Source organism: Cherax quadricarinatus, chromosome 37 (assembly GCF_038502225.1).
Source record: "Cherax quadricarinatus isolate ZL_2023a chromosome 37, ASM3850222v1, whole genome shotgun sequence".
NCBI classification, from domain to species: Eukaryota; Metazoa; Arthropoda; class Malacostraca; order Decapoda; family Parastacidae; genus Cherax; species Cherax quadricarinatus.
In genome coordinates, this window is record NC_091328.1 from 7554087 (window position 1) to 7580248 (window position 26162).

General features: G+C 46.2%; 1 protein-coding gene across 5 annotated transcripts in view; it reads right to left on the minus strand.

Moving 5' to 3' along the window:
- Positions 1-26162, minus strand: part of IA-2 (tyrosine phosphatase IA-2) — a 772548-nt gene that overhangs the window by 33330 nt on the left and 713056 nt on the right. For 4 of the 5 annotated variants that reach the window (XM_070091865.1, XM_070091863.1, XM_070091866.1 and 1 more), the window contains exons 21-22: positions 25982-26154; positions 2617-2671 (exon numbers count right to left, since the gene is read on the minus strand). In XM_070091865.1, coding sequence (XP_069947966.1) covers positions 2617-2671; positions 25982-26154 — 228 coding nt within the window. The remainder of the gene's footprint in view (positions 1-2616; positions 2672-25981; positions 26155-26162) is intronic. The other variant, XM_070091864.1, reaches the window with a different exon arrangement.

Below are 26162 nucleotides of genomic sequence, written 5' to 3' on the forward strand. Positions count from 1 at the left end.
CGTGGCAGCAGCTCGTGGCAGCAGCCCTCGTGGCAGCACTCGTGGCAGCAGGCAGCACTCGTGGCAGCACTCGTGGCAGCACCTCGTCGTGCAGCACAGCACTCGTGGCAGCACTCGTGGCAGCACTCGTGGCAGCCCTCATGGCAGCACTCGTGGCAGCACTCGTGGCAGCACTCGTGGCAGCACTCGTGGCAGCCCTCATGGCAGCACTCGTGGCAGCACTCGTGGCAGCACTCGTGGCAGCCCTCGTGGCAGCACTCGTGGCAGCACTCGTGGCAGCCCTCGTGGCAGCACTCGTGGCAGCCCTCGTGGCAGCACTCGTGGCAGCACTCGTGGCAGCACTCGTCGTCGTGCAGCCCTCATGAGCACTCGTGGCAGCACTCGTGGCAGCACTCGTGGCAGCCCTCATGGCAGCACTCGTGGCAGCACTCGTGGCAGCACTCGTGGCAGCCCTCGTGGCAGCACTCGTGGCAGCACTCGTGGCAGCACTCGTGGCAGCCCTCGTGGCAGCCCTCGTGGCAGCACTCGTGGCAGCACTCGTGGCAGCCCTCGTGGCAGCACTCGTGGCAGCACTCGTGGCAGCACTCGTGGCAGCCCTCGTGGCAGCCCTCGTGGCAGCACTCGTGGCAGCACTCGTGGCAGCACTCGAGGCAGCACTCGTGGCAGCACTCGTGGCAGCCCTCGTGGCAGCCCTCGTGGCAGCACTCGTGGCAGCACTCGTGGCATCCCTCGTGGCATCCCTCGTGGCAGCACTCGTGGCAGCACTCGTGGCAACACTCGTGGCAGCCCTCGTGGCAGCACTCGTGGCAGCACTCGTGGCAGCACTCGTGGCAGCACTCGTGGCAGCACTCGTGGCAGCCCTCGTGGCAGCCCTCGTGGCAGCACTCGTGGCAGCACTCGTGGCAGCACTCGTGGCAGCACTCGTGGCAGCACTCGTGGCAGCCCTCGTGGCAGCCCTCGTGGCAGCACTCGTGGCAGCCCTCGTGGCAGCACTCGTGGCAGCACTCGTGGCAGCCCTCGTGGCAGCACTCGTGGCAGCCCTCGTGGCAGCACTCGTGGCAGCACTCGTGGCAGCCCTCGTGGCAGCCCTCGTGGCAGCCCTCGTGGCAGCACTCTGGTAACGTCTACCCACGAGGACATTTCTTCTTAATAACATCCAGATTTTCTTCACAACATCAGTGTCTCATCCACTGCAACATTACTTATATTCTTACACTATTTTTCAATTTGCAAATTAGTGTTCCCGGGAAACTCAGAAAAATCTTTCTTAATGTCTACATGAATACAATTGGTCTATCCATTATGCCCGTGACTATTGTAATTACTGGACTAATCTGTTATACATGAATTTACAGACCACAAGATCCGGCTGTTTACTAGTTAGAAAGCGTAATTTTCACAGTATTTTATCCACTTTCTTTTAATGTTCTTTCCAACATTCTAACATTGTCAGAGACACTGACCTATAGTTTAAAGGGTTTTCCCTTTTTTTTTTTTAATTTTTAAATATTGGTGCAGTGTGTCCTATCTACCTGCCAATTTTCCCAATAGTGTGAAATCATAAAAATTTTCCAGAGTGGATACCATAGCTTTTTCCTTATAGTCTTGTAAAAAAAAAATGACGATATACCGTCTGGTCCTATTGCCTCTTCTCAATCTTTCTATTTTTCATATGTAATATATCCTAATACATGGTCTTGAATGCTAACATCCACTAAGCATTAGGTCATCTGCTTAAAGCATCGATCTTCTTCCGTTCTCTTCTAAATTTAATTATCCAGTCTGCTCAGCTAAAAGCATTAACTACATTTCTTGTGCCAAGTCTTTCCCAAGAGTTTAGAACTGTTTGTATTATTATTATAATCAAAAAGAAGCGCTAAGCCACAAGGGCTATACAGCAGAACTGTTTGTAATCTTTAGTATTACAGGAAAAATATTCTAGCATTAATCTCCTTAGCCATAACCACCTGTTGTTGTCTCTCCTTCTCTTTATTGATTTTTGTATAATTTTCGATTTTAGCTTAACACTCTCCTAGCTCTTACATCTCAATGTTTTTAACATGTGAGATATTGTAAGCTAAGTGCCCCTCTTGTTCTGATTCTCTCTTCTGTCTACTTATACCAACATAACTCTTATGTTCTCTTCCAAGGCTTTTATTTAGCTCTTGATCTTCTGTAATACATCACTTTATTCTTATAATATTAAACTCAAACCTTCATAGGTTACAGTTCAGTTTTCAAACATAAGTTGTCCTTTTTTTTTTAATTTTACTGTCAGTTCCTCCTACCTTACCTGATTTTATGCTAATTTTGTCAGTTTGTCAATCCATCCATTTCTTTGCTGCTGATGTCAAGGTACTGATGTAGTATTATCTAGTTACACTGTAAACAAAGAGCTACTGTTTTCAATAATCTATCTTATAATATACTGAACTATCCTCACCCCAATAATTTTCCCTTTTGTATATTTCGGGACACCACTCACGTGTGTTGTTCTGCACTCTTAATTATAAACTAAGATATTCTTTCTCCAAACTATGAAGGTTGATGCCGTCTCACAACCACAGCAGTGTGTGTGTGTGTGTGTGTGTGTGTGTGTGTGATACAGATACATACCAGCACCATGTGTCCAGTAGATATGTCCATGTTAGACGCTACAGGTTCCTCGCTCCTGAAACAAATAACATCCTATAGGACTGAAACAAATATCCTTCAGGAATCTGAAACATCCTATAGGGGACTGCTAAAATATCATGCAGAGGACTGCTAAAACATCCTGCAGAGGACTGCTAAAACATCCTGAAACAAATATCGTAAATGATTCTATTGTCGTAGGTGCTTGTGAGAGGTAACGAGAGTTGCACTCAAGACTCTGGTTGTAGTTCTTTTCAAAAACTTGCATGTGTTACACGGCTGACAGCCACTGGGCAGTTTTAGCCATCTTTGTAGCCACCAAGACTGTATTGCTAGAGTGGAAAGACTGCAACTTGTGTCACTGCTTCGAGTCTCTGTACTCTATGAATTCACAGAGCTTACAAATCTCTCTCTCTTAGGTAAAACTGGTCAGTTAGCAAGAACTCATTTAAAATTAAGTCTAAAATTTTCTCTTATACATTTGAAGATATATATTTTTCATTTATGTTAAAGTAAAAATTAATAATTTTGTACCAAAAGAGCCTTAGAAAACTTACCTAACTTTATTATAGAAATTGCAATTTAATTTAGCCTAATCCAATGTATTTTAATCTAATGTATTTTAGAAAAGTTTACAATAATTTAATAAACACAATGAAATATATTTTTTTTCGTTAGGTTTAGAATTATTTCTGTGAAATTATTACATATACAAATTTTCGCTTGCCTTTTTCGGCAAGAAGAGCGTTGCTATTTAAGCCAAAATCGCAAGTTTTACCTATTCGGCACGACATACATATACACTCGTATCTTCAGAATCTGTCAGAAGTGAAGTATTTAATATAGACTAAAATATATACCAAAGATTTCTAGAGTCAAAATATAATTAAAAAAATACAATTACTCTAAGAAATCCAAATGTTAAGTAATATGAACAATTTACCAATAAAATCTAAAGATTCACTCACAGATTGTCAGTGAAGGTTAACAAGTAACAGAGACAACGACCGTAACAGCATAATCTAAAATTCATAAGTCGCTAAAATTACTTCACAAACGACCTAATTAAGTTGACAACACAACTTGGGAGCCTCAGATTTACCTAGACGTGCTATTACTAAACCACCATTCAGTGCTATTACTAAACCACCATTCAGTGCCATTACTAAACCACCATTCAGTGCTATTACTAAACCACCATTCAGTGCTATTACTAAACCACCATTCAGTGCTATTACTAAACCACCATTCAATGCCATTACTAAACCACCATTCAATGCCATTACTAAACCACCATTCAATGCCATTACTAAACCACCATTCAATGCCATTACTAAACCACCATTCAATGCCATTACTAAACCACCATTCAATGCCATTACTAAACCACCATTCAATGCCATTACTAAACCACCATTCAATGCCATTACTAAACCACCATTCAATGCCATTACTAAACCACCATTCAATGCCATTACTAAACCACCATTCAATGCCATTACTAAACCACCATTCAATGCCATTACTAAACCACCATTCAATGCCATTACTAAACCACCATTCAATGCCATTACTAAACCACCATTCAATGCTATTACTAAACCACCATTCAATGCCATTACTAAACCACCATTCAATGCCATTACTAAACCACCATTCAATGCCATTACTAAACCACCATTCAATGCTATTACTAAACTACCATTCAATGCCATTACTAAACTACCATTCAATGCTATTACTAAACCACCATTCAATGCCATTACTAAACCACCATTCAATGCCATTACTAAACCACCATTCAATGCCATTACTAAACTACCATTCAATGCTATTACTAAACCACCATTCAATGCTATTACTAAACTACCATTCAATGCCATTACTAAACTACCATTCAATGCTATTACTAAACCATTCAATGCCATTACTAAACCACCATTCAATGCCATTACTAAACCACCATTCAATGCCATTACTAAACTACCATTCAATACTATTACTAAACCACCATTCAATGCTATTACTAAACCACCATTCAATGCTATTACTAAACCACCATTCAATGCCATTACTAAACTACCATTCAATGCCATTACTAAACTACCATTCAATGCCATTACTAAACTACCATTCAATGCTATTACTAAACCACCATTCAATGCCATTACTAAACTACCATTCAATGCCATTACTAAACCACCATTCAATGCCATTACTAAACTACCATTCAATGCTATTACTAAACTACCATTCAATGCTATTACTAAACTACCATTCAATGCCATTACTAAACCACCATTCAATGCCATTACTAAACCACCATTCAATGCCATTACTAAACCACCATTCAATGCCATTACTAAACCACCATTCAATGCTATTACTAAACTACCATTCAATGCCATTACTAAACCACCATTCAATGCTATTACTAAACCACCATTCAATGCTATTACTAAACCACCATTCAATGCCATTACTAAACCACCATTCAATGCCATTACTAAACCACCATTCAGTGCTATTACTAAACCACCATTCAATGCTATTACTAAACCACCATTCAATGCCATTACTAAACCACCATTCAGTGCTATTACTAAACCACCATTCAATGCCATTACTAAACCATTCAATGCTATTACTAAACCACCATTCAATGCCATTACTAAACCACCATTCAATGCCATTACTAAACTACCATTCAATGCTATTACTAAACCACCATTCAATGCTATTACTAAACCACCATTCAATGCCATTACTAAACCACCATTCAATGCTATTACTAAACTACCATTCAATGCCATTACTAAACTACCATTCAATGCTATTACTAAACCACCATTCAATGCTATTACTAAACTACCATTCAATGCCATTACTAAACTACCATTCAATGCTATTACTAAACCACCATTCAATGCCATTACTAAACCACCATTCAATGCCATTACTAAACTACCATTCAATACTATTACTAAACCACCATTCAATGCTATTACTAAACCACCATTCAATGCTATTACTAAACCACCATTCAATGCCATTACTAAACTACCATTCAATGCCATTACTAAACTACCATTCAATGCCATTACTAAACTACCATTCAATGCTATTACTAAACCACCATTCAATGCCATTACTAAACTACCATTTAATGCCATTACTAAACCACCATTCAATGCCATTACTAAACTACCATTCAATGCTATTACTAAACTACCATTCAATGCCATTACTAAACCACCATTCAATGCCATTACTAAACCACCATTCAATGCCATTACTAAACCACCATTCAATGCCATTACTAAACCACCATTCAATGCCATTACTAAACCACCATTCAGTGCTATTACTAAACCACCATTCAATGCTATTACTAAACCACCATTCAATGCCATTACTAAACCACCATTCAGTGCCATTACTAAACCACCATTCAATGCCATTACTAAACCACCATTCAATGCCATTACTAAACCACCATTCAATGCCATTACTAAACCACCATTCAGTGCCATTACTAAACCACCATTCAGTGCCATTACTAAACCACCATTCAGTGCCATTACTAAACCACCATTCAGTGCCATTGGGGAACATTGCCATACTTGTGATCACCCACATAGTTGTCAAGTTCACAGACGTAGCACAGTCAACGGTCTCCTTACAACGGGAGACGCGACTTACTCGTCTCTACGAGGTCTGTCACTGGACGGAACCAAAGCTTCATTCAATTACTGCATTTCTAGGTTTGTCTGAAGTTCAAAGGTCGCGTTGTGTTGTCAACTTAAATAGGTCGTCTGTGAAGTAATTTTAGTCACTTATAATATTTAGATTATGTTCTAACAGTCTTTATTTTATTAACATTTAGACTTTACTGGTTAACTGCTTATATTTAACATCTAGATATCGTAGAGTTACTGTATTTTAATTCTTTTCGATTATAGAAATCTTTGCTATGTGTTTTTATTCTATATTGAATATTTTGTTTCTGACAGATTGTAACGAATGAGTTGTGAAACATACAGACACTGAAGAATGAACGGTGGTATGATATTCATCCTACTCTAGTGTTTTCCAAGAATTATGTCGATCCCTGCTATAAATTACACACATACACAGTAGCGATCAGTGAAGAGGCGGGGTCAGGAGCTATGACTCGATCTCTGCAACCACAAACAGGTGAGTACACATGCATTATATATATATATATATATATATATATATATATATATATATATATATATATATATATATATATATATATTTATATATATTATATGCAAAATAACCACTGTGAAAGAATAGAGAAATTCCAAGCACTTTCGTGACTACTCACATTATCAAGGAACAATAAAAGTAATGCATCAGAGGAAGGCATATAAAGGGTCTAGACCACACCTCACTATCACATCCCACAACAAAGCAACACCTGACGCGCGACTCATAAGAAAGAGAACACTGCAGCAGGCCCGCTGGCCCAACTAGACAGGTCCTTCACACACGTGGGTTGTGTGGAGGGCCGGGACACTCCCAGCAGCTTGGAAGAAGGCTACCATCGTACCAATTCCAAAGCCCAAGGACCCAGGCAGTATGAGACCCATATCGCTGACCAGCTGCATAGCCAAGACTGCTGAGAGGATGGTGTTAAACCGCCTCCTATGGAAACTTGGACCCCCTCATCATCACATATTTGGCTTCACCAAAGGAGTGGGTACAGCAGAGTGCATAACCACCCTACTAAGCCAGATTGCTGATAGTAACAAAAAACCTAGTGTCGTCGTCTACCTCGACCTTGAGAAGGCATTTGAGCTAGCCAGCCCCACAGCAATTCTAGCAATACTAGCTCGGAAGGGAATCAAAGGACGCCTCCTGGCCTGGATAGAGTCCTACCTTAGGGGCAGGCAGGCCTGTGTCAGCTTTCAGGGACACTACTCTTCCTTTCAAACCCTGGAAAACGGCACGCCACAAGGAGTTGTGCTCAGTCCTACCCTGTTTAACGTCTTTATGCAGGAACTTGTGAGCCTTCCCTTTCACAGTGGTACACAGCTTCTCAGCTATGCTGATGATCTTGCACTCGTAGTGAATGAGAAAGGCTATTTGGAGCGACAGGCTCAGAGAGCTTTGGACCTAATTACGCAGTCTTGCAAGGAACTAGGCCTCAAGATCTCGGCCGAGAAATCTCTTGTAATGACGTTCAAGGGACCAGATCCTGTGAATAGATTACGTATTCAGGATATAGAACTTGAGTGGACAGGCTCCTACCTGTACTTGGGAATCTTTGTAGATGAATGGTTCAGAGAACCGACATGTTGATAAATTAGACACATGTGCAACTCTTGGGTATCTTTATTATCAAGGTTATCAAGGTTGAGGGACTGATTGCCTCATTCTCCTCCTGTTCTTCAAGTTTCTCCTACGTATGGACTGATGAAGCCACTGTGTGGCGAAACGTTTACTCAATAAAGATACCCAAGAGTTGCACATGTGTCTAATTTACCACTTGGGAATCTACATTGATAAAAAGCTGACCTTTCAGAAACAGGCCGAGTATGTCAGGTCACGTGCTCTACTCAGACTCAACGCCATGAGAGCCATGACGAGGCACCGTGCAGGGGCAAGCAAAGATGTACTTCGCTTGTACTATATACAAGCTATACGCTCGCTTATTGACTACGGTGCACCGGCGTTAGCTCATCTCTTCCCGCAGAGCAGGCAAAGGGTGGAGGTCGTACAAAACCAGGCGATAAGAACTATGCTTGGGGCCCCCATCTGGACCAACACAGTGTGTCTCAGATCTGAGGCCCGGCTTCCTTCCTTGACTGACAGATTAAGATACATAAACGCCTGCAAAGTAGCCACGATTCTGCGCCGGCAGCAAGGTACCCCACTAAGAAGACGGATATTGAAAACCATGACACAAGATCCCACACTCTTCACTGACTAGTCCTGGATTCGTTCGTTTTGTGCTGCTGGGCGGAAGCTGCTGCCTATACAACTACTTGAGAAGAGTTGTGACCTTCCTGTTGCTGGGTACCATCCACCACCTCCCTGGCGCCCAGATCCAGCCGATGTTTGCATCATGCAACTACCCATCTCTAAGTGTCTCTACATTGTGAGTGTTGCTACACTGAGAGTGTTGCTACACTGAGAGTGTTGCTACACTGAGTGTTGCTACACTGTGAGTGTTGCTACACTGTGAGTGTTGCTACACTGTGAGTGTTGCTACACTGTGAATGTTGCTACACTGCGAGTGTTGCTACACTGTGAGTGTTGCTACACTGTGAGTGTTGCTACACTGAGTGTTGCTACACTGTGAGTGTTGCTACACTGTGAGTGTTGCTACATTGTGAGTGTTGCTACACTGTGAGTGTTGCTACACTGTGAGTGTTGCTACATTGAGTGTTGCTACATTGTGAGTGTTGCTACATTGTGAGTGTTGCTACACTGAGTGTTGCTACATTGTGAGTGTTGCTACATTGTGAGTGTTGCTACATTGTGAGTGTTGCTACATTGTGAGTGTTGCTACACTGTGAGTGTTGCTACACTGTGAGTGTTGCTACACTGTGAGTGTTGCTACACTGTGAGTGTTGCTACACTGTGAGTGTTGCTACATTGTGAGTGTTGCTACACTGTGAGTGTTGCTACACTGTGAGTGTTGCTACACTGTGAGTGTTGCTACATTGTGAGTGTTGCTACACTGTGAGTGTTGCTACACTGTGAGTGTTGCTACATTGTGAGTGTTGCTACATTGTGAGTGTTGCTACACTGAGAGTGTTACTACACTGAGAGTGTTACTACACTGAGAGTGTTGCTACACTGAGAGTGTTGCTACACTGAGAGTGTTGCTACACTGAGAGTGTTGCTACATTGTGAGTGTTGCTACATTGTGAGTGTTGCTACATTGTGAGTGTTGCTACACTGTGAGTGTTGCTACACTGTGAGTGTTGCTACATTGTGAGTGTTGCTACACTGTGAGTGTTGCTACACTGTGAGTGTTGCTACACTGTGAGTGTTGCTACACTGTGTTGCTACACTGTGAGTGTTGCTACATTGCTACACTGAGTGTTGCTACATTGTGAGTGTTGCTACATTGTGAGTGTTGCTACACTGAGTGTTGCTACATTGTGAGTGTTGCTACACTGTGAGTGTTGCTACACTGTGAGTGTTGCTACACTGTGAGTGTTGCTACACTGTGAGTGTTGCTACACTGTGAGTGTTGCTACACTGTGAGTGTTGCTACACTGTGAGTGTTGCTACACTGTGAGTGTTGCTACACTGTGAGTGTTGCTACACTGTGAGTGTTGCTACACTGAGAGTGTTGCTACACTGAGAGTGTTGCTACACTGTGAGTGTTGCTACACTGAGTGTTGCTACATTGTGAGTGTTGCTACACTGAGTGTTGCTACACTGTGAGTGTTGCTACACTGTGAGTGTTGCTACACTGTGAGTGTTGCTACACTGTGAGTGTTGCTACACTGTGAGTGTTGCTACACTGTGAGTGTTGCTACACTGTGAGTGTTGCTACACTGTGAGTGTTGCTACACTGTGAGTGTTGCTACACTGTGAGTGTTGCTACATGTGAGTGTTGCTACACTGTGAGTGTTGCTACACTACACTGTGAGTGTTGCTACACTGTGAGTGTTGCTACATTGTGAGTGTGAGTGTCGCTACACTGTGAGTGTTGCTACACTGTGAGTGTCGCTACACTGTGAGTGTTGCTACACTGTGAGTGTTGCTACACTGTGAGTGTTGCTACACTGTGGGTGTTGCTACACTGTGGGTGTTGCTACACTGTGGGTGTTGCTACACTGTGAGTGTTGCTACACTGTGTTGCTACATTGTGAGTGTTGCTACACTGTGAGTGTTGCTACACTGTGAGTGTTGCTACACTGTGAGTGTTGCTACACTGTGAGTGTTGCTACACTGTGAGTGTTGCTACACTGTGAGTGTTGCTACACTGTGAGTGTTGCTACACTGTGAGTGTTGCTACACTGTGAGTGTTGCTACACTGTGAGTGTTGCTACACTGTGAGTGTTGCTACACTGTGAGTGTTGCTACACTGTGAGTGTTGCTACACTTAGTGTTGCTACACTGAGTGTTGCTACACTGTGAGTGTTGCTACACTGTGAGTGTTGCTACACTGTGAGTGTTGCTACACTGTGAGTGTTGCTACACTGTGAGTGTTGCTACACTGTGAGTGTTGCTACACTGTGAGTGTTGCTACATTGTGAGTGTTGCTACACTGTGAGTGTTGCTACACTGTGAGTGTTGCTACACTGTGAGTGTTGCTACACTGTGAGTGTTGCTACACTGTGAGTGTTGCTACACTGTGGGTGTTGCTACACTGTGAGTGTTGCTACACTGTGAGTGTTGCTACACTGTGAGTGTTGCTACACTGTGAGTGTTGCTACACTGTGAGTGTTGCTACACTGTGAGTGTTGCTACACTGTGGGTGTTGCTACACTCTATCAGTAATGGGGCTCATAAATCACCCTCGTCATTTATTCCAGTAATATAAACAAAAAAATGCCATTTGTTTGCACACACCACCTGATAATTATATATTGATGGGGAAGCGCTAAATCAGTAGGGAGTCACACAGCCACCTAATAGTTAAACTGGCGCAGTCATCTCTCTATTTCACCGTTCGTGAGAAAATATACACGTTGCAGTGTACGACACGCCCTGCGCTGCCAGACGTGCAATACACGCGTGTTGCCAGACATGCAATACGCCCAGTGCTGCCAGACGTGCAATGCGTCGCATGCTGCCAAACAAGCACAACACGAACTTCGTTGCCAGACGTGTATGATGCGACTTGTGTTGCCAGGCGTGTGCAATATGAACCTCGCTGCCAGACGCGAGCAATCTTTTTCATAATTTCGCAGTCATACGTAAATATAGTTTAACATTAAAGTAAGTTCGGTAATTATACGTTTATACAGGTTATTAAACGTTAATGTTAACGAACCTGATCGAACAAAACTTAAAAAAACAATAAGATTTCTGAAAAATTTCGAGCGGGCAGAAATGCACGCCTTAACTGGAGAACAAGTTGACTGGTGAGACTGTGGCAGCATCAACCAGTCCAGATACTGACTCGTTGACTACACCACAAGCATCAACCAGTCCAGATACTGACTCGTTGACTACACCCCAAGCATCAACCAGTCCGGATACTGACTCGTTGACTACACCCCAAGCATCAACCAGTCCAGATACTGACTCGTTGACTACACCCCAAGCATCAACCAGTCCAGATACTGACTCGTTGACTACACCCCAAGCATCAACCAGTCCGGATACTGACTCGTTGACTACACCACAAGCATCAACCAGTCCGGATATTGACTCGTTGACTACACCACAAGCATCAACCAGTCCAGATACTGACTCGTTGACTACACCACAAGCATCAACCAGTCCGGATATTGACTCGTTGACTACACCCGAAGCATCAACCAGTCCAGATACTGACTCGTTGACTACACCACAAGCATCAACCAGTCCGGATACTGACTCGTTGACTACACCACAAGCATCAACCAGTCCGGATACTGACTCGTTGACTACACCACAAGCATCAACCAGTCCGGATACTGACTCGTTGACTACACCCCAAGCATCAACCAGTCCGGATACTGACTCGTTGACTACACCACAAGCATCAACCAGTCCGGATATTGACTCGTTGACTACACCACAAGCATCAACCAGTCCGGATATTGACTCGTTGACTACACCACAAGCATCAACCAGTCCGGATATTGACTCGTTGACTACGCCACAAGCATCAACCAGTCCGGATATTGACTCGTTGACTACACCACAAGCATCAACCAGTCCGGATACTGACTCGTTGACTACACCACAAGCATCAACCAGTCCGGATATTGACTCGTTGACTACACCACAAGCATCAACCAGTCCGGATATTGACTCGTTGACTACACCACAAGCATCAACCAGTCCGGATACTGACTCGTTGACTACACCACAAGGATCAACCAGCCCGGATATTGACTCGTTGACTACACCACAAGGATCAACCAGTCCGGATATTGACTCGTTGACTACACCACAAGCATCAACCAGTCCGGATACTGATACTGACTCGTTGACTACACCACAAGGATCAACCAGTCCGGATATTGACTCGTTGACTACACCACAAGCATCAACCAGTCCGGATATTGACTCGTTGACTACACCACAAGCATCAACCAGTCCGGATATTGACTCGTTGACTACACCACAAGCATCAACCAGTCCGGATATTGACTCGTTGACTACACCACAAGCATCAACCAGTCCGGATATTGACTACACCACAACCAGTCCGGATATTGACTCGTTGACTACACCACAAGTTATTGACTCGACTACACCACAAGCATCAACCAGTCCTCGTTGAGTCAACCAGTCCGGATATTGACTCGTTGACTACACCACAAGCATCAACCAGTCCGGATATTGACTCGTTGACTACACCACTATTATTTTGATCTGTTATCCGACATCATCTCTCAGTTCCTGGTTATATTTCCGCAACAGAAAATATAAATTTATATTTTATAACTTGCATGGTAAGAGGCCGTGTGTTGAAGAGATATTAGTAGTGTTCTAGCACCGTGTTCTCTTTTGTGTTTCAGTACGGTGTTCTCTTTTGTGTTTCAGTACGGTGTTCTCTTTTGTGTTTCAGTACGGTGTTCTCTTTTGTGTTTCAGTATGGTGCTCTCTTTTCTGTTTCAGTACGGTGTTCTCTTTTGTGTTTCAGTATGGTGCTCCCTTTTGTGTTTCAGTACGGTGTTCTCTTTTGTGTTTCAGTACGGTGTTCTCTTTTGGGTTTCAGTATGGTGTTCTTTTTCGTGTTTCAGTACGGTGTTCTGTTTTATGTTTCAGTATGGTGTTCTTTTTCGTGTTTCAGTACGGTGTTCTGTTTTATGTTTCAGTATGGTGTTCTTTTTCGTGTTTCAGTACGGTGTTCTTTTTCGTGTTTCAGTATGGTGTTCTTTTTCGTGTTTCAGTATGGTGTTCTCTTTTGTGTTTCAGTACGGTGTTCTCTTTTGTGTTTCAGTACGGTGTTCTCTTTTGTGTTTCAGTATGGTGTTCTTTTTCGTGTTTCAGTACGGTGTTCTCTTTTATGTTTCAGTATGGTGTTCTTTTTCGTGTTTCAGTATGTTCTTTTTTGTGCTCTATTACCTACTTGTTTTATTCATTGAACAAGTGACACTAAGTAACCTAACTGTGAAAGTGTTCAGACGTTCTACTGCTTGGAGAACACAACGCTAATGTTGCCAAGGTCAGGGGATGAATGTTGCCAGGGTCAGGGGATGAATGTTGCCAGGGTCAGGGGATGAATGTTGCCAGGGTCAGGGGATGAATGTTGCCAGGGTCAGGGGATGAATGTTGCCAGGGTCAGGGGATGAATGTTGCCAGGGTCAGGGGATGAATGTTGCCAAGGTCAGGGAATAAATGTTGCCAAGGTCAGGGGATGAATGTTGCCAGGGTCAGGTGATGAATGTTGCCAGGGTCAGGGGATGAATGTTGCCAGGGTCAGGGGATGAATGTTGCCAGGGTCAGGGGATGAATGTTGCCAGGGTCAGGGGATGAATGTTGCCAAGGTCAGGGAATAAATGTTGCCAGGGTCAGGGGATGAATGTTGCCAAGGTCAGGGAATAAATGTTGCCAAGGTCAGGGAATAAATGTTGCCAAGGTCAGGGGATGAATGTTGCCAGGGTCAGGGGATGAATGTTGCCAGGGTCAGGGGATGAATGTTGCCAGGGTCAGGGGATGAATGTTGCCAGGGTCAGGGGATGAATGTTGCCAGGGTCAGGGGATGAATGTTGCCAGGGTCAGGGGATGAATGTTGCCAAGGTCAGGGGATGAATGTTGCCAGGGTCAGGTGATGAATGTTGCCAGGGTCAGGGGATGAATGTTGCCAGGGTCAGGTGATGAATGTTGCCAGGGTCAGGGGATGAATGTTGCCAGGGTCAGGGGATGAATGTTGCCAGGGTCAGGGGATGAATGTTGCCAGGGTCAGGGGATGAATGTTGCCAAGGTCAGGGAATAAATGTTGCCAGGGTCAGGGGATGAATGTTGCCAAGGTCAGGGAATAAATGTTGCCAAGGTCAGGGAATAAATGTTGCCAAGGTCAGGGGATGAATGTTGCCAGGGTCAGGGAATAAATGTTGCCAGGGTCAGGGGATGAATGTTGCCAGGGTCAGGGGATGAATGTTGCCAGGGTCAGGGGATGAATGTTGCCAGGGTCAGGGAATATATGTTGCCAAGGTCAGGGAATAAATGTTGCCAGGGTCAGGGGATGAATGTTGCCAGGGTCAGGGAATATATGTTGCCAAGGTCAGGGAATAAATGTTGCCAAGGTCAGGGGATGAATGTTGCCAGGGTCAGGGAATAAATGTTGCCAAGGTCAGGGAATAAATGTTGCCAAGGTCAGGGGATGAATGTTGCCAGGGTCAGGGAATAAATGTTGCCAAGGTCAGGGAATAAATGTTGCCAAGGTCAGGGGATGAATGTTGCCAGGGTCAGGGAATAAATGTTGCCAAGGTCAGGGGATGAATGTTGCCAGGGTCAGGGAATAAATGTTGCCAAGGTCAGGGGATGAATGTTGCCAGGGTCAGGGAATAAATGTTGTCAAGGTCAGGGAATAAATGTTGCCAGGGTCAGGGGATGAATGTTGCCAGGGTCAGGGGATGAATGTTGCCAGGGTCAGGGGATGAATGTTGCCAGGGTCAGGGGATGAATGTTGCCAGGGTCAGGGGATGAATGTTGCCAGGGTCAGATGATGAATGTTGCAAGTGTCAGGGAATAAATGTTGCCAAGGTCAGGGGATGAATGTTGCCAGGGTCAGGGGATGAATGTTGCCGGGGTCAGGGGATGAATGTTGCCAGGGTCAGGGAATAAATGTTGCCAGGGTCAGGGGATGAATGTTGCCAGGGTCAGGGGATGAATGTTGCCAGGGTCAGGGGATGAATGTTGCCAGGGTCAGGGGATGAATGTTGCCAGGGTCAGGGGATGAATGTTGCCAGGGTCAGGGAATAAATGTTGCCAAGGTCAGGGGATGAATGTTGCCAGGGTCAGGGAATAAATGTTGCCAGGGTCAGGGAATAAATGTTGCCAGGGTCAGGGAATAAATGTTGCCAAGATCAGGGGATGAATGTTGCCAGGGTCAGGGAATAAATGTTGCCAAGGTCAGGGGGAATGTTGCCAAGGTCAGGGGATGAATGTTGCCAAGGTCAGGGGATGAATGTTGCCAAGGTCAGGGGATGAATGTTGCCAAGGTCAAGGGATGAATGTAGCCAAGGTCAAGGGATGAATGTAGCGAAGTTCAGGGGATGAATATTGCCAAGGTCAGGAGTAATGCTGCCAAGGTCAGGGGTAATGCTGCCAAGGTCAGGGGGAATGTAGCCAAGGTAAGAAGGAATCTATCCAAGGTTAGGGGGAAATGTAGCTAAGGTCAGGGAGACGCACGGTGTATTTACGAAATCATATTCGTGGTAAGGCAGGAAATCGAGAGCGAAAGAGTGGGAGGGGAAAAGAGACGGAGGGAGAGAGAGAGAGAGAGAGAGAGAGAGAGAGAGAGAGAGAGAGAGAGAGAGAGAGAGAGAGAGAGAGAGAGAGAGAGAGAGAGAGAGAAAAGAGAGGGAGGGAGGGAGGGAGGGAGAGGGAAGCTCACTGGAGTGAGAGATAAGGGAGCAAGTGTAGAATAAACTTAATGAAAAGCAAGGGTGTGTAACACAGAATTAGAGAACGCTGTGTGCACATCAAAGCCTTAGTGATCTGGCAGTCTCCAGGGGGAAGCGGCTCTAGGTCTGGCCTTAGACCTGGCCCCCAAGCCCCAGACCCAGGCTAGTTCCTGGCCTCGGCACCAGGCCCAGGCAACAAGCTCAAGCACCGGGTCAGGTACTAGACCTGGTGCCAGGTCAGGTACTAGACCTGGTGCCAGGGTACCGAAACTCGTGTAACAACTCAGGTATGTCACCCCTTGAATGGAGACTTTTTCTGGGGGCGGGGGGTATTGGAATGATATGCCGTCTCGGCACAGCACTCAGAAACAATATATGGTGGGCAAGATCTGTGATTGGTGGAGCCAGCTGAGGTCTACGTACCCGTTTGCAAATCGCATTTTTCAACGTTTTACAGAAACACGTTAAAATATAGATTTTTAAGGCGAAGAATGCCTGCCGGGCGCTACAGTGCATTCGTTTCCGTACTACGTAAGCCGAGAACAAAATTAAATATTACTAACTCGGTTTTGGGTAAACCTGACCAATGTAATCGTAATTAACGCGTCTCTTTTCGTATGTTAAAAAAAGCTAATAATAAAATAACATTAGAGGGCAGCTAGGTGTGGCAGCGTGGCAGTCATTACAGGGCAGATAGGTGTGGCAGCGTGGCAGTCATTACAGGGCAGATAGGTGTGGCAGCGTGGCAGTCATTAGAGGGCAGATAGGTGTGGCAGCGTGGCAGTCATTAGAGGGCAGATAGGTGTGGCAGCGTGGCAGTCATTAGAAGGTAGCTAGGTGTGGCAGCGTGGCAGTCATTAGAAGGTAGCTAGGTGTGGCAGCGTGGCAGTCATTAGAAGGCAGCTAGGTGTGGCAGCGTGGCAGTCACTAGAGGGCAGCTAGGTGTGGCAGCGTGGCAGTCATTAGAAGGCAGCTAGGTGTGGCAGCGTGGCAGTCATTAGAGGGTAGCTAGGTGTGGCAGCGTGGCAGTCACTAGAGGGCAGCTAGGTGTGGCAGTCATTAGAAGGCAGCTAGGTGTGGCAGCGTGGCAGTCATTAGAGGGCAGCTAGGTGTGGCAGCGTGGCAGTCATTAAAAGGCACCTAGGTGTGGCAGCGTGGCAGTCATTAGAAGGCAGCTAGGTGTGGCAGCGTGGCAGTCACTAGAGGGCAGCTAGGTGTGGCAGCGTGGCAGTCATTAGAAGGCAGCTAGGTGTGGCAGTCATTAGAAGGTAGCTAGGTGTGGCAGCGTGGCAGTCACTAGAGGGCAGCTAGGTGTGGCAGCGTGGCAGTCATTAAAAGGCAGCTAGGTGTGGCAGCGTGGCAGTCATTAGAAGGCAGCTAGGTGTGGCAGTCATTAGAAGGTAGCTAGGTGTGGCAGCGTGGCAGTCACTAGAGGGCAGCTAGGTGTGGCAGCGTGGCAGTCATTAAAAGGCAGCTAGGTGTGGCAGCGTGGCAGTCACTAGAGGGCAGCTAGGTGTGGCAGCGTGGCAGTCATTAGAAGGCAGCTAGGTGTGGCAGTCATTAGAGGGCAGTTAGGTGTGGCAATCATTAGAGGGCAGTTAGGTGTGGCAGTCATTAGAGGGCAGTTAGGTGTGGCAGTCATTAGAGGGCAGTTAGGTGTGGCAGTCATTAGAGGGCAGTTAGGTGTGGCAGTCATTAGTGGGCAGTTAGGTGTGGCAGTCATTAGAGGGCAGTTAGGTGTGGCAGTCATTAGAGGGCAGTTAGGTGTGGCAGTCATTAGAGGGCAGTTAGGTGTGGCAGTCATTAGAGGGCAGTTAGGTGTGGCAGTCATTAGAGGGCAGTTAGGTGTGGCAGTCATTAGTGGGCAGTTAGGTGTGGCAGTCATTAGAGGGCAGTTAGGTGTGGCAGTCATTAGAGGGCAGTTAGGTGTGGCAGTCATTAGAGGGCAGTAAGGTGTGGCAGTGTGGCAGTCATTAGAGGGCAGCTAGGTGTGGCAGCGTGACAGTCATTAGAGGGCAGTTAGGTGTGGCAGTCATTAGAGGGCAGTTAGGTGTGGCATGTGGCAGTCATTAGAGGACAGCTAGGTGTGGCAGCGTGGCAGTCATTAGAAGGTAGCTAGGTGTGGCAGCGTGGCAGTCATTAGAAGGTAGCTAGGTGTGGCAGCGTGGCAGTCATTAGAAGGTAGCTAGGTGTGGCAGCGTGGCAGTCATTAGAAGGTAGCTAGGTGTGGCAGCGTGGCAGTCATTAGAAGGTAGCTAGGTGTGGCAGCGTGGCAGTCATTAGAAGGTAGCTAGGTGTGGCAGTCATTAGAAGGCAGCTAGGTGTGGCAGCGTGGCAGTCATTAGAAGGTAGCTAGGTGTGGCAGGGTGGCAGTCATTAGAAGGCAGCTAGGTGTTGCAGCGTGGCAGTCATTAGAAGGTAGCTAGGTGTGGCAGCGTGGCAGTCATTAGAAGGTAGCTAGGTGTGGCAGCGTGGCAGTCACTAGAGGGCAGCTAGGTGTGGCAGCGTGACAGTCATTAGAGGGCAGCTAGGTGTGGCAGCGTGGCAGTCACTAGAAGGTAACTAGGTGTGGCAGCGTGGCAGTCATTAGAAGGTAGCTAGGTGTGGCAGCGTGGCAGTCATTAGAAGGTAGCTAGGTGTGGCAGCGTAGCAGTCATTAGAAGGTAGCTAGGTGTGGCAGCGTGGCAGTCATTAGAAAGCAGCTAGGTGTGGCAGCGTGGCAGTCACTAGAAGGTAGCTAGGTGTGGCAGTCATTAGAAGGCAGCTAGGTGTGGCAGCGTGGCAGTCATTAGAAGGCAGCTAGGTGTGGCAGCGTGGCAGTCATTAGAAGGCAGCTAGGTGTGGCAGCGTGGCAGTCATTAGAGGGCAGTTAGGTGTGGCAGTCATTAGAGGGCAGTTAGGTGTGGCAGCGTGGCAGTCATTAGAGGGCAGCTAGGTGTGGCAGCGTGGCAGTCATTAGAAGGCAGCTAGGTGTGGCAGCGTGGCAGTCATTAGAGGGCAGCTAGGTGTGGCAGCATGGCAGTCATTAGAGGGCAGTTAGGTGTGGCAGTAGGTGTGGCAACGTGGCAGTCATTAGAGGGCAGCTAGGTGTGGCAGCATGGCAGTCATTAGAGGGCAGCTAGGTGTGGCAGCATGGCAGTCATTAGAGGGCAGCTAGGTGTGGCAGCGTGGCAGTCATTAGAGGGCAGCTAGGTGTGGCAGCATGGCAGTCATTAGAGGGCAGCTAGGTGTGGCAGCATGGCAGTCATTAGAGGGCAGCTAGGTGTGGCAGCATGGCAGTCATTAGAGGGCAGCTAGGTGTGGCAGCGTGGCAGTCATTAGAAGGCAGCTAGGTGTGGCAGCGTGGCAGTCATTAGAGGGCAGTTAGGTGTGGCAGTCATTAGAGGGCAGTTAGGTGTGGCAGCGTGGCAGTCATTAGAGGGCAGCTAGGTGTGGCAGCGTAGCAGTCATTAGAAGGCAGCTAGCTAGCGTGTGGCAGCGTGGCAGTCATTAGAGGGCAGTTAGGCGTAGGTGTGGGTAGCAGTGTGGCATTAGAAGGCAGCTAGGTGTGGCAGCGTGGCAGTCATTAGAGGGTAGCTAGGTGTGGCAGCATGGCAGTCATTAGAGGGCAGCTAGGTGTGGCAGCGTGGCAGTCATTAGAGGGCAGCTAGGTGTGGCAGCATGGCAGTCATTAGAGGGTAGCTAGGTGTGGCAGCGTGGCAGTCATTAGAAGGTAGCTAGGTGTGGCAGTTATTAGAAGGCAGCTAGGTGTGGCAGCATGGCAGTCATTAGAGGGTAGCTAGGTGTGGCAGTCATCACCTCCTCACCTAGATGTAATTAGTGACAACTCTGTGCTAGTTCGTGACGTGCTAAACTCATGTGGTTCATTCAGTCCAAGTACGAAAAGCTTGATCCTCCTTTCGCTAACCGCCGCTGGATAACTGACCCGTCTGGCTGGAGAAGAGCTCAGCGCTGTGGAGCTGAACTCTTCTTCAAACTGAGGGACTGACCACATCAAATACTCTGTCTCCAATGTTGGTGGACTGATTACATCATCTTTACTTCACTACTCTGTATTTGACTGAAGAAGCCTACCATGTACTTGAAACGTTTCAACAATAAAGCTACCCAACTGTGACGCATGTCATACTCATCAACCACAGCTCTATTCTATATTAGCTCAATTTTCTTTGTAAAGTTACGTGAATTTGCTATTGTTCTGAAGATAAATATATAACCTTCATCTTTCAAGGTTCCAGTACTGGGCTAGCATAGATCGTCACACAATACGAAAATTACGAAAATAAACAACTTGGGCAGAACATACTGCTGTTTACTGCTGAACACCGATCAATATGTAATAAGGTATTTCTGAAGGGGGCTACTCTGAAGTGGTTACCTGGTTGCTTTCTTCATCCAAACTTTGTATATAGTTCTACTGCCTTCCAAATTCTGTCCTTGATTTTGTATTGATAAAGCCACTGGTTGGCGAAACGTCTACATTAAAGATACCCAAATGTTGCGCGTGTCTAATTATAATCAGGTCACAGACTGTTCCCTGCTTTGTTGAGTGCAGGGAGAGGGCAGACCAGGCAGAGACACCTGAAATATTACAGCTAAAAGGACCTGGGGGTATATATAACATCAAGTACATCGCCAGAAATACACACAAACTGTATAACGTCAGTGGCATATGCTAAATTAGCAGACATCAGAACATTATTCAGAGCTTTATATGCGACAAATGTTAGGCCAGTCACTGAGTATGCAGCCCCAGCATTGAGCCCACACCTGATCAAGCACGAGCAGAAGCTCGACAAGGTTCAAAGGTCTACACTTGACGTGGGCGGAGACAAGGACAAGGAAGGACATGATTATTACAGATACAATTTTAAAAGAATTGATAGAGCAGACAGGAAAAAAAAAAACTTTGAATTAAGAGGACCAGGATCAAAGAGACACAGCTGGACGCTGAAGACACACATGAACCATGACACACACACACACACACACACACACACACACACACACACACACACACACACACACACAACCAAATAACTGCTGCAGCATATGGGCGCCTAGCAAACCTCAGAACAGCATTCCGACACCTTAATAAGGAATCATTCAGGACCCTGTACACCGTGTACGTTAGTCCATATTGGAGTATGCGGCACCAGTTTGGAACCCACACCTAGCCAAGCATGTAAAGAAACTAGAGAAAGTGCAAAGGTTTGCAGCAAGACTAGTCCCAGAGCTAAGAGGTATGTCCTACGAGGAGAGGTTAAGGGAAATCAACCTGACGGCAATGGAGGACAGGAGAGATAGGGGGGACATGATAACGACATACAAAATACTGAGAGGAATTGACAAGGTGGACAAAGACAGGATGTTCCAGAGATTGGACACAGTAACAAGGGGACACAGTTGGAAGTTGAAGACACAGATGAGTCACAGGAATGTTAGGAAGTATTTCTTCAGCCACAGAGTAGTCAGTAAGTGGAATAGTTTGGGAAGCGATGTAGTGGAGGCAGGATCCATACATAGCTTTAAGCAGAGGTATGATAAAGCTCACGGCTCAGGTCTCAGTAGTAGTAACCAGTTACCAGTAACCACTGTGCCAGTTGACTCACGACCAACCGTCTCTGCCTGAGTCACTGTATATTCATATTGCGCTGACCTGGCAGTATTCAAAGACCCTCTCACATATGGGTACTGTGGGCGGCCAGTCAGTCAGTTGTACGAGAGTGAGCAGATAGGTCACGGCTGTAAGGGCGTTCTCCACATTATCTGTAATTATACGTACTACCAGCCTACGTGAGTATTACTTTACCCAATCCACGTCGAACTCCCACATGATACAGGGAGAGTGACCTAGTAGCGACCAGTGAAGAGGCGGGGCCAGGAGCTCGGACTCGACCCCTGCAACCGCAACTAGGTGAGTAAAACTGAGTACACACACACACACACACACACACACACACACACACACACACACACACACACACACACACATCTAGCAATAAATACATTGTACCACTCCCGCATACGTTCACCCACATATTCTGGCTCGCCTACATACAGTTACATAATGATATGCAATACCGACAAGTTATGTGCAACACTTGCTTATACGTATCGCCGAAACGTTTCGCCTCCACAGTAGGCTTCTTCAGTTGAATACAGAGGCGACATTTAAAGTAAAAATAACAGAAGACGTGGAGAGGTCAGTTTTAGGTGTTCAGTTCCTCAGTTCAGATAGATCAAACTAATCTCTCCACTTCTTCCACTGTTTGCAGAAGCCACGACTGCTGAAGCCTGTTGTGTGGGCGAAACGTTTCAGCAATGATGATAAGCAAGTTTTCCACATATCTTATTCATAATCTGTACTGTACAAACATTTACCCACACTCCATTACACTCATACACTCACAAACACTACTCATACACACACACACACACACACACACACACACACACACACACACACACACACACACACACACACACACACACACGGCGGGGCCAGGAGCTGAGTCTCGACCCCTGCAACCACAATTAGGTGAGTACACACACACGCGCACACATCCTGGGACACTCGGACCCGCCAACATAGGCACTAACGCATCCCTGCCCACGTCAGACTGCGTGATCGCACATCAGTATATTGGTGTCAACAGTAACGGAAGTACTTTGGCAACATGACTCACACTTCTAGCTGGTGATACCAACACTGTTCCACAAGTGTTTACACAGTGCTGACTTACAGATGAGAGAATTAGGCTCACAACCGAGAGGACTCTGCTTCGATCCTGGGCGAGTTGAGACGTTAGTGTCCTGGTACCTAATGTTCTTGTTCTCAAAAGTGTTAGTTGGGTCTTGTTCTCCTAGGTGTTAGTTGGATCTTGTTCTCCTAGGTGTTAGATGATCCTTGTTCTCCTAGGTGTTAGATGGTCCTTGTCCTCCTAGATGTTAGATGGTCCTTGTTCTCCTAGGTATTAGGTAAGAATCTCAGTTGGAACCAGCCACCACACTAGGTTATCTCGGGTTAGCAACCCAGGATTGTATCCAGTCCTGGGATTGTATCCAATCTTGGGATAAAAAGCTCGTCTTGAGCACCTGGTGATGCTACCAGCACTACCACACTACCATCCTCCAGCGCACATGTTGTTCAACACTCGTTTTCAAAGGCACTACTGCCAGTGTTGGTCCACCTCCATTGATGGTAATGCTGAACACTCAAAATCTTCACAAATGAATCCATTTGGCGAGGGAAGGAAAAAACCCGCTATTTTTTCAGTCACTAAATATGTTGAAGATCATTACTGTCAACACGAAATGCATTTTATGCTCTCCTAAATGAACCAGACACAGGTGGACACCTTCGGACACAGGTGGATACCTTCGGACACAGGCGAACACCTTCGGATTCAGAGTGAAAAACAACTCCTCTTAGCGAACCATTTGCCCACTGACCACTTATGTTCACTTAAATCCCATATCTGGATTTTTTTCATAAGTAACTCTCCTAACATTTCCTGAGTAGCAGTATACGACAGTGAGACAGGTACGTGTGTGTATGTGTGTGTGTGTGTGTGTGTGTGTGTGTGTTGAGGCTCAGTGTGTGTACAACTGTGTTCATCCGGGCGTCTGCTCAACCCCCAGCATAACACCACCACCACCACCACCACCATCCATCACCACCACCACCACCATCCATCACCACCACCACCACCATCCATCACCACCACCCATCGCCAATTACCACCACAAGGCCTGGTCATGGATTGGGTCGCGGGGGCGTTGACCCCCGAAACACCCTCCAGGTATAACCATCACCACCACCCATCGTCAATCACCACAACCCATCAACAATCACCACCCATCAAAAATCACCGTCATTGATCAAAGCCACGAATCACCACCACTACCCATCACCAATCACTATCACCACCACTACCCATCACCAATCACTATCACCATCACTACCTATCACCAATCACCAATCAAATTACTCATCACCAATCACCATCACCACCACCACCCATCACCATCCCTACCACCATCACCAGCTGACTGGTGATGGTGCGAGAATGGGCTCTGTAATCTGATCCCGTCTGAAAATCACGAGTAGTGCCTTGATGCTGGCGACGGCTCTTGATCCGAAAAAACTGAGCTACTGTACCCTGATTACCTCCAGTTCTTAGGGCTTATGCGACAGCACTGAAACCGTAGGGGTCATACAGCAGGTGAGTAAAAAACAGCTGCAATTTCTTAGATCAAGAGCCCTTCAGCCCAGCCCTTGAAGGAGTGGCTGGCTGGCACTCTGGTGGTTGGCACTGTCATAGCCAAGCCTAAAATGTCAACCAAGTCCATTATTTACCCGGCGTTAATGTAGATTATCTCTGACAGTGTGAGGCGGTGGTGGTAGTGGTGGTAGTGGTGGTGGTGGTAGTGGTTAAAGCGGAAGGTGTGTACCAGCCACACCTGAGTCACATCTTTACACCTGCATCGTGATGGCTTAAGCCAGACTCCAGAGCGCGCGCGCTCTCTCTCATTTGAGATCAGCAGTACCGCTAGTGGAGAGTACATGCAGAGGTACGTGACAGCGTATGGAAAGGGGCGAAACAGTGAGGGGAGAAAGATATATGCGAGAGAACTGGGGAGAGATATGGGAGAGAAAGAGTCAGGTAAATGGGAGAGAGAGAGAGAGAGAGAGAGAGAGAGAGAGAGAAAGAGAGACTTCAATTACACGTTGAGGTCTTATGTAAACACTGCATCTCCACCAGTACACCCTCCGAGGAACATGCCTCGATGTTGCTAAAGGGCTCCTGATCCAAGGAACTGGGGCTGGTCTCACCTTGGATCGAACTTGACAGCCTCTCATGACCCAGGCATTGTATTATCTCCAACTGCTTTATCATTTCCCCAGTGAATACAGTAACAAACCCACTCTTCTTAAAATACAAAAACAAACACAGGATGGGTTTGTTGAGTGACTGTTGCCAACAGCACTTTTAACAGTTACAAACAGCTTGGTCTGGTACTGAGACGCGGGGGCGCTGACCCCTGTAAACATCCTTCAGGTAAGAGGAAGAAAGGGGATGGAGGGTTCTGCCTTCGTGCTGGAGGAAGATTCTTGCATTCAAACAATGGGTCCTACTCTTCTCTGGCCTCATAATACCTACCCTACCCCTTATTACCCAAGTGAATATGATAATGGTATACAATACCGATAAGTTGATAATTGATAAGTAAGACGCATGTCCAACAGTTAGGTAATTTTATTCCGAAACGTGTCGCCTACACAGTAGGCTTCTTCAGTCGAGTACAGAGGAGGCAGCAGAAGCAGGAGAGATGTAAAGACGATGTAATTAGTCTATCACGCTTGAAGACTGTCAGTCCCTCAGCTGAGGGACTGTCTCAAAACTGCATCTTCAAGGGTGATGGACTGATTACATCGTCGTTACATCTCTACTACTACTGCTCACTCCTCTGTACTCGACTGAAGAAGCCTACTGTGTAGGCGCAACGTTTCGGAATGGATACCAAACTGTCGTACTTATTCCCCAGGTGATGTATAACCTCTACTGGTATAGCTCTTTCCCAGGGATACTATAATGTATAAGTTGTATAATACTGACCATGAGCTGGTGGATGACCTGGATGAAGGTGAGTTGTTGCCATTGTCAGAATCCTTAGAGAGGCTGGACACCCTATGGCTGGGTGCGTGTGTTGCTGCTGCTGCTGTTGTTGATGTGGCCTCTGTCTTGCCTCCTTCACCTGCCTTCCCTGCCATCCTCGCACGACACAGCTCCTGCAACC